General features: G+C 37.7%; 1 protein-coding gene across 4 annotated transcripts in view; it reads right to left on the reverse strand.

Moving 5' to 3' along the window:
- Positions 1-9,682, reverse strand: part of EPRS1 (glutamyl-prolyl-tRNA synthetase 1) — a 45,942-nt gene extending 36,260 nt beyond the window's left edge. For all 4 annotated transcript variants that reach the window (XM_063303625.1, XM_063303607.1, XM_063303616.1 and 1 more), the window contains exons 1-6: positions 9,545-9,682; positions 6,794-6,878; positions 4,757-4,856; positions 3,638-3,794; positions 2,422-2,567; positions 1,248-1,342 (exon numbers count right to left, since the gene is read on the reverse strand). In XM_063303625.1, coding sequence (XP_063159695.1) covers positions 1,248-1,342; positions 2,422-2,567; positions 3,638-3,794; positions 4,757-4,856; positions 6,794-6,878; positions 9,545-9,587 — 626 coding nt within the window. In that variant the 5' untranslated portion in view covers positions 9,588-9,682. The remainder of the gene's footprint in view (positions 1-1,247; positions 1,343-2,421; positions 2,568-3,637; positions 3,795-4,756; positions 4,857-6,793; positions 6,879-9,544) is intronic.
- Between the last annotated feature and the right edge of the window lie 161 nt (positions 9,683-9,843).

Consider the following 9,843-nt stretch of genomic DNA (forward strand, 5'->3'; position numbering starts at 1 on the left):
ACCATTTTTCAGCATTCTCACAATATTTATTTTTTTGATTTCTATGGCTACCCACCTCACAAATGCAACTTTGGGCAGCTAGCAATAATACAAAAGACAAGAACAGCAAGAACATCAAACCTATAATGGTCACCAAGAACAAACCCAATTAACACTCATCGGTAACCAAAACGTCTCATGGGCCACCTAACTTCCCAACCACCATGCCCTGGAACACATCCAGGTCTTCAGGATTTTCCAGAAATCTGGGTTTTTATTACTTCTTTTTCATCATGTTTTTGGATGCTAACATTTATACAACATATTTCAATTCTACTCTTCCACGTGTCATTATCATTGTCATAAAAATCTCTGAAGCACTCCTTTCAGAATTCCCTCACTTCAATTTCATCCCAAATAATTTCATCATTTTTAATTCCATTCACTCTGCTGCTGGAGGCTCCTTGTTAGTTTTCTTCACTGACTTCCAAAACAATCCTTGTCTCTCTCAATTGCTTTATGACCACATCACTTAGCAACGGAAATTCCGGTCCCAATTACTCAAGAACTACCTATATGCTTGTGTTACCTTCAATTAGTGTTGTATGAGCTCTCCTTTTACTATCTCCTCCAAACCACAAACTAGGGGTATACATATGTATGTATATACAGCCAGACAAGTTCTTTGCTCAGAATAATACTTGTATCTGATGAAGTGAATGTGTAATCCACAAAAGCCAATTCCACAGTAAATTTGTTAAGTGTCACATAACCAATCAGTTTGTTACAAACACCTAATTATGGCTGCTCTTCTGAAAACAAAAACTATTATACAGTCTGATAATTAGCTCAAGCCTACATAAACTATGTAGGTAAAACACAAATACTATCAAGCATTATATTTTCCACATAAATGAAGGCAAAAAACAAAACTAGAGTGACCAGAAATACTACAAACTAAAGAATGTATTTCTCAAGAAAAATGTTAAATGAATGTTACAGAAGACTTTTTAATACAGAATGGAATATTGAGTCTAACATACAAACTAATTTGCATGCTCCTTTCTAATTCACATATTACTCTGTCATGTACATTAGAAAGACTTTTAAAAATGCAATTTTATAGAAAACATATTTTTAATTTACTGGAATGTTTTTACATTTTCTTTTTGTAATGGTAATGGGAAGCAAAACTTCATTTAATTGCATGTTCTTCCATTTTGTCAAAGGAATGTAGAATTAAGCCTTCACAGAACATTTCACCTTACCCACTTGCTTCAGGAGGAAATCTAACAATGACCTTCCCCATCTCTGCACCTGGGAGATCAACAAATTTTCCAACATCTTGTTTCTTTTCTGTTGTCTTAAAATTAAAACACAAAGAAAATTATTCAGTTTCAAATTCTGAACCCAGGAATTACTGAAAACAAATAATAGGTCTACTAATAAATACTTATATGAAAGCACCCACATTATCCTGTACAAAAATAACGTATCTTAGGCTACACTATTCTGTTTGTGTACCAGGCAGGTCCACACATTAAAATGGAACAATTTGGGGGAGTATCACCAAGTATTTGGGGGAGTATCACCAAGTAATGATCATCAATTATTATTTTATTATTTAATACTGACATATCCCCCGTTGCAATGTATACATACATCACAACGGGGAACATGCCTTACCGATTTAGAGGAAGGGGAAGGAAAGAATCAGGGCTAATCCTGTAAGCACCGAAAGACAATACAAGACAGAGGACAAAGGAAACATACCTTTGCCCTGACCCGGGAAGCCATCATCCTATCTCCCTGACATCTCTTCATTACCATGGGGGACACACCTCCTCCAGACACAGGAAGAAGACAGAAGTAATCGGCGCTAATCCCCCTGATCGCCCATCGAGGCTCCGGAATCGCCCCCTGATCGCCCATCAAGACTCCGGGTTCACCATCGGGCAGGACTTTGGGACAATGGGGGGTGGGGAAGGACCACGTCTGCACTGCGGGTATTTACAGGCTACCTCGCACGCCATGTGCTCATTCCCGTCTTTTTCGTGTATGCGTTCTATTCCCAATAAACCAGAAATCCTTAGCCCTATCTAGTGAGTCTGTGTTTCTTTGGGAATAAGGCAACCATCACATATGAGCCTGTAACTCAATTTCTTAATTCAAACCAGATATGTGTATGCTTTTCAATTTGATATTTACTGAACTGTTAGTGATTCAAAAGCAACAGTAGTTTTAATTCAATATAAAAGGTTTAAAAAACTTTATTTTCATTCCTAATATGCATGTTTATGCTGTATGTGAATATGCACTTGCCTGAATGCCTCTATATGCATATTATATTTGTTTCATTAGGATATATGTAAAACAATGGCTACTTCAGATATTAGATATCTACATTTTGATATAATCTGAAACAGAGATCACCTAACATACCACGTTTGTTTTTGGAACAGCATCTCCCGCAGTCCATTTGGAATCTACTGATTGAAAACTATTTTGTGCTTCAAGAAACTTGTACCAGCGTTTTACATGAACAGGACCATTACTTTGAAGTAACTGCTCCTGCCATATATTGTTGCCTAGTGGAAAAGAGATAAGATTTATTAAAAACTAGAAAAAACTATGTGGCACAATAATATTACTAACACAATTTACACCAAAGATGACATAATTAATATCTGCAACTTAATTATAAATAATAATTGGGGAAATAGCTATTGGAAGGAAACAGTTTTAATATCTTATTTTGCTCTGTGGAGGAGTGAAATAGAAAGACTCAGGCTTAGTGATCTCCAAGATATTTAACTACATTTTGAGAAAAATATAATAAGTATATTTCTTGATGGAATCTTGAGAAACAATGGGAGAAGCTGATCAAAAAAACAGGAAACAGGACACTAAAAAGGTGACTGATATTTTAGCAGCACAGCACTTGTGCTAGAAGTGCCACATTGCTTAACACTGGGTTTCAAGGTAAAGTTCGATGTGCTGGTTATTATCTTTGAAACCTTACATGGCGTAGGCCCATGGTACCTGAGAAGCTATTTTCTCCAGATGGAAACTATCCATTCTGTTCAATCAGCCCAGGCAGGGATGCTCCAGATTCTCTCTTCATATGAGAGGGGGAGAATAGAAGCATTTTTTTTTCTGGGGTGGCCCCAATCCTTCAGAATATGCTGTCCCTGAAATTTGTACAGCCCCCACTCTCCTGTCATTTTGGGAGGCCACAAAAATCTGGCTCTTTACCAGGGTATCCAGGGTGTTGAGCTGTAGTATTGGCTGGCCCAGAAATGTTTAATTATATTTTAATGACAGTTCATGACTAACAATGCCCTTATTATTTACATTCAACTTTTCAAATATATTTTATATATGTCACCCTGAGTTTTGAGAAATAAATTTTAGCAAATAAATATTTAAAGGTGTTTGCTTATGTGTGCATTTATACACACACACACACAGAGCTATTCGACCCTCAAGTATTTCTAAATGTAATGAGTAACAAAAACCAGATAAAGAGAAGTTTCTAGGGATTTAAATTTCAACAGTTACAGTCATTTGTGCAAATGAACTTCTATATATGTTCCAGTACATAAATAAACTTTTATCAAGATATGACCATGTTACTATATTTACTATGTTCCTTTACCTTTTAATGCTGCCCAAACACTGAAATCTGCAAGACTCAAACAATTGCCTACTAAATAGGTTCTCAGAGAAAGGGAGTTATTGAGCTCTTGAATAGCTAAAGCAAACTCAGTGGGAGTGGACAGTCTTGTGGTGCTGAATTCCATCCAATGGTCAATCTTTGAAAAAGGAAGGAAAAATATAGATTTAATAAGTTACATAAAAGGCTGAATTATAGCCAATAAAACTTATACATTTCATTAGGAAAAATCAATAGTAGCAATAACTTAAAATTGCTATTGAGATAATGCAATTCTGGAATTTAAGGAGTTTATCAGATGGAAGAAACCAAATGGAAGAACTACTATTCTTTTGTTTCCCAAGTCTTTAATGAATGCATATAAATTAAATATGTTCACAATATTGTTACTTTTGTAAATCTATTCTGATATTCCTAGTGTTTTTATCATGGGTTTGTCTCTGCTTTCCCACTCCTATTCTGGTATTCTCTGCTTCCAGAGCATATCAGTCAATTACAAGCTCTGACAACTGATAAACAAATAGTATTTGCCCCACTATTTCAGTGCCTCAAGACAGTCTGGACTATAGACTCATAAAATTCCTTTACCCAAATCTCCCGGGGGGGGGGGAAGGGTAATTTTCATCATCCCTAAAGTCCATCCGTTTATCTTCACATATTTGTTTATATTTGACTAGGTTTGTCAAAACAAACAAAACTTCTGAAAGGAAGAGTAAAGGAAGATTATTTTAAAAATGTAAACAAAAGCCCTAGGTTTAGTTGTTTGATCAGTATAGTGGTATGCCGGTTACATATGCTTTTTTTCTGATATCCAGATTTCATACAGTAAGGAAATGCTAAAATTGAGCATAAGCACCAGGAGGCCTTTACATGGAAAATGGATTACTTTTAAAGAAAAACTGTGTTGGCAACTCTGCTTAATGGTTCTTTCTGCTCTGGAAAAAGGCCCAGGGAGGGAGGAAAGTATACTGTATCAGGTTTCAAAAGAGAAGGCTTCTACAACTAAAAGCTGCTAGTTCCTGGAGCATACTGCTAGCAGATTAAAAAATATCTAAAACACCCTGTAGCTCCAAGAAATTATAAAGCTAGATCATTTCTTACCTCAGTATGCTCCAGCAAATTAGATCCATATAATCCAGCAGATGTGGCAATTCTAGCCAGATAACGAGCTATAGAATTCACATCAGTGAATGTAACTTGGCTGTTTAAAAAATTAAGCATATATATGTTTATCCACATTTGATTTGGAATACATTATAGTATCCAGGCTAGCAAGATTCCAGATTAATCTATAGCCATTCCACCCCATAAACTAAATATAGCAGACAGAGCAGAAGCTAAGGAAAATTTAACTATTTTAAACTTTTGATAAAAAGTTATTTTAAAAGGCTACTGAAAAGAAACTTTCACTCTATTTTCTATGCAAAAATGCAACATTTCATAATAAACCAATTCTCATAATTGGGCAAGTACAAACTATGGTTGATTAAATGTAAACAGGTGATGTGATTGGTCCTTTGTTCAGGTTTAGCACTGCCCATTTTTTTACTTGCCTGATGACAATTGATTTATTGTGAAATTTTGCATTTTTGTATTTTATTTTCAGTTGTGTGGCATGTTCAAAAAAGCATTTTTATGTGACTAAAATGGCCAAAGGAGAAAAATACGTAATTACTCTATTTTCCTTGGAGGGACAAGGAATAAATCACAAAATGCAGAAATGATTTATATCAGTAAGGTTCTGTGCAAACCATGTGACTGAATTTTACACTGCATTTCTCCTGCCCATCTTCCTGGAGTGGTAAGGTATTTTAAAGGTTTTATATACATTATCTTGGACTACTATCTTGGGTGGAGTGCAAATCCCAAAAGCCTCCTACAGAGAATGTTTTCTGCAAACCTAAAGGAGCTCTCAGGGCCATAAAACAAATCTGGAAACAATTTTTATTTTTAATTTTAGCAAGCTCATCTGTGCTTAATATGAACTACATATATACCTGTTAAAAAAATGTTCTTAAAATTTCATTGTTTCATTACCCACAGGTCACATCTTACTACCATCTTGTTCTCCCTAAGACAGTTTTCAATGTGTCTGTAATTTCTTTTTAAAAGTCTATACCATTATTTCACAATGGAAAGGATAACAGTTTCAATGCAGTGTAATCTATTACCTATGCAGCTACTAAGCAAAGCTAAGCAAGGTAGCAGAACTTAGCTGTCCTCTTGAAAAGCTAAGCAGATTCTGACCTAGTTAGCAATTAGATGGGAGATCACCAGGTCTTAGGCTAAAGTCAGAAGTTGAAAAAAGGCATATAAGAAAACCTGTTAAGTTAAACTCAAAGGACTTCTTCCTTTACCACTATTACAACAGAAGATGACCAGTTTTTGGAAACACACAATACTGAGATCTCAACTTCCTCCAAAGAATGGAAAGGTGAGACAGAAAAGGAATGAAATTCTAGATGTACAATCTAACATATAGCTGCCCATATCGGTCACACAGCAGCTTCAGAATCTTACTTTCTCTGTTCCTCAAAATCCATCTCAGTCTACCAGACCTCATGGCAACTATTATACCACACACTGATGACAGAGAGAATTACAAAAACATTATTTATGTATTTAATTTTTATTCTGCCATTATTATTTTCATAAATAACTCAAGGAGGTGAACATACCTAATACTCCTTCCTCCTTCTATTTTTCCCACAACAGCAACTGTGAGATGGGTTGGGCTGAGAAAGAACGACTGGCCCAAGGTCACCCAGCCAGCTTTCATGCCTAAGGCAGGACTAGAACTCCCAGACTTCTGGTTTCTAGCCCAGCACCTTAACCACTATTATTCAATTCTAATGTTAGTTCAAACAGTAGTGTTCCAAGAAAAGAAATCAAAATTGCCACATGTATCTGAACAAAATTTAATTGAGGGCTTTTAGAGAAAAAAACAGAAAACAAAAACAGATGTATATGTAAAAGTCATTTTACAATACAGTAATTATTAGCAAGAATTAAGAAATGTAATAATTACATTTTATCCTACTTAGGATAATAAACACAGTCTTTCTTTCATTTTCTTCTTAACAACATCACTATTAATTGACTTTGAAAAGCAATAACAGCAAAGTCACAAAAACTTACTCAGATATCCGCAGAATGGTTTCTTTGCCTTCTTCAACTGAAACTTTAACATGATCCTTTACATGTTCTACAGTCAGCAAAGCTCCTAAAATGCATTACAAGAGGGCTTATTTCACAAACATAATTTAAAAAAAAAAATTCTCGTAGCATTTCTTCTATTTTACCATTCAGATTACCATTCAGGAAAACATTAACACAGTATCAATTGTCAACAACCTTTGCAGTATTGAAGAGAAGGACTAAAACCTAAAGCAAGGATAGCCCTCCAAAGCTGCCAGAGCAGTGCACCAAAGCCTCCATGACCTCCATATAGTCCTGGAAAGTCTGCCAACTTGACTGATAGGCTGCAGTGAGTTTCTATTTGCTAGGAATAAAGGAGAATCAAGCAACTTCTCTTTTCTTCCAATAGGACTGAAAATTGCTGGTTCCTGCTGAAGGCATGTTGGATATGTTCTTGTTTTAATTACTGAGATACTCATTTGCCTGTTTGTTCACATACATTGTCCAGAGTGAGTGAGAATGGGCTGGTTTATAAATATTTTCAAATAAATATATAAATTACACTTCAGAGGCCTATGAAACAAGTCCCAGTGACTTGAATAGGTACGCTCTGCATGTAAAACAGAAAACTGACAGCTGTGGTAGCTTAGGGATAGATAGAGGGAGGAGAAATGATGCAGGGGAATTTAAGCCTCCTTTTTTTAAGAAAAATATGAAGTAATTTCCAATGGATGTCTGGGAAGAATAGAATCCCAAACCGGGGCCTACTGAGCAGCAGTGATGGCTGGGATTTGAAGCTGAGGTCTAAAATACTAAGTTGGCATCATGGAAAGTTCCCAAAAACTTACTGAAGCTTTCAGGGACTTGTACAAGCTTGCAAAACTTATAGACTGTTTTGGAAAATCTTCAAGTTCCAAGATTGCAAACAATTCTGAAAAATCCTTGCAATCCTTGGATTACAATGAGAAACTACCATACAGTACTGTAATACAGTATCCTTATGTGAATTTAATAAAGGTGTGTTAAATTTCCAAGTCAACTCTTTCTCAAAAATCCACTCCTGATTTCTATGTACAAATCCCCACAAAAGCACAACAGCAACAGCATCAGATGTTAGCTGACTTTGAAAAAAGCTAAGCATGGGTGGGCTTGGTTAATACTTCAGTGGGAGACCACTGGGAGATCCCAGGGCTAAGCCAAGCTGGGAAAAAATTCTGGTAAGATGGCAAACTATTTCCACCTTGCTGCCAAGAGAATCACATGTCATATTACCAGAAGCTGAGCTGAACTCAAGAGAGTCAGGTAGCATTTCATCTTTCTAAACAATTACTTAATGTTGTGGAAATATTTGTACATATATGGCAATGCAACACTGAAAGTTCAACATTTTATATAATTAAGAAGCATCACTACAGGCAAGATTAAATTATTCATTACAATCTACCCTACAGTCTTTTTGGATGCAGAATGACAAGCTAAAATTACACACCTAGAAATCCCATGACTAAGCATAAATGCTCCTGAGCTACACCCTATTATGCCTATGACAGTTCAAATTTTAAAAGGAAATACTTTTAAGCAATTCCATTAAGAGTTTATGCCACAAAAATATTTGTGCCATGTAAAAGAAATGCTTAAATATACAGTATCACTATTACTTTTATAACCTAATTTATTGTATTTTTAATTTTTCTCAAATGTCTGTTTTCATGTGTAGAATATATTCTGCTTTATGACATTCACACATTATGTCCTTGAGACATGTAATAGGAGAAATAAGTCTTATTACATTCAGTAGGACTTACACCCAAGTAAGTGCTCTATTCTAGATGACAGGTAACAGAATATGTAAAAAGATCACAAAGCTAGAAAGATCACATAATCTTAGGAAGGGATATATAATTAATAATGGGACATATTCAAGGCATAACTTGAAATCCTGAGTTTCACTTTAAAATCCAGAAGTCTTAAATAGCATAATATAAATGAATTCCACTATTGCCCAAGAAGAAACTGACCAAGAAACGTTGTGAATGAGAAAAAAAAAACAACAGCAGGTACACCACATATCAACACACGTTTCAGTATCCAAGTGATAACCGGTCTGGTGTTACTACCGTCCTGACGCAACATTCATATTCTACACCAGAACCCACACCTCGCTTACAAGCGAAGCCAAAATTTTCCTTCTCTTCATAGCCTGATTCTGACTGGGCAGGGAAATGAAAACGCGTTAAAGAAAAATAAACTAGAAGCACAGTCAAGGGGTGAGAAATGCCTATGGCCTACATTTTCCCTCGAAGCTCCTTCACGGAGTCTCCCACAATCCGTGCCACGTGTCAGTCCCTTTCTGACTAATCCCCCTCCACTGAACGTCTGGACTTCCTGGCCCGCGTCTCCGTCAATGTCAAAAGCCTCAATAGCCCTTGTGCTCATCACCTCAGCCCACCCGCCGTCGATCTCTTTGTTAGCCCCGTCCCCGCCAGCCTAGGAGACCAGGCGCCTTTCACCCGTCGCTTTAGCCCCGTCTGGAAACGTTACCCTGGAACGGGCTTTAGCTAGAGAGAGAGAGGCAGATGAATTAATAGACGGCCAATGGCTTCCCGCGTACGCTGCCTGATGCAACATGGCAGCAACACCTGGCCCGGGCAAGGCTGCCGGGGGGTGGAAAGTGGGGGGGAGGCTGAGGAGCTTACAACCGGCGTGTATTTCGGGCTGGGGGCGAGAGCAGCGGGAGCAGGAAGCCCTTACCGAGAGGGAGATCCCCGGAGTTGACTGTCAGGCTCAGCGCCATCCCAGCAGCAGTAGCAGGACGGGAAAGAACCGGGAAGGAATGCGACGCGGCTGCGAGGCCGAGACCGCCCGCCCCTCCGCCAATCCGGCGCTGGTCCCACCTCCCTCTTGTCACAAGGCTTAGCGAGCCGTCCACGCCTTCCCGTCCCTCCGCCTTTCCGCGCCTTGCAGTCTTTCCCCGCGATCCTCGAAGGCGTAACGCGCGTTCCCAAGTATTAGATGCAAGTCGTGCGCGTGGCAATTTCCAAGCGCGTTCA

The sequence above is a fragment of the Candoia aspera genome, chromosome 1 (genome assembly GCF_035149785.1).
Source record: "Candoia aspera isolate rCanAsp1 chromosome 1, rCanAsp1.hap2, whole genome shotgun sequence".
In the NCBI taxonomy this organism is placed as follows: Eukaryota; Metazoa; Chordata; class Lepidosauria; order Squamata; family Boidae; genus Candoia; species Candoia aspera.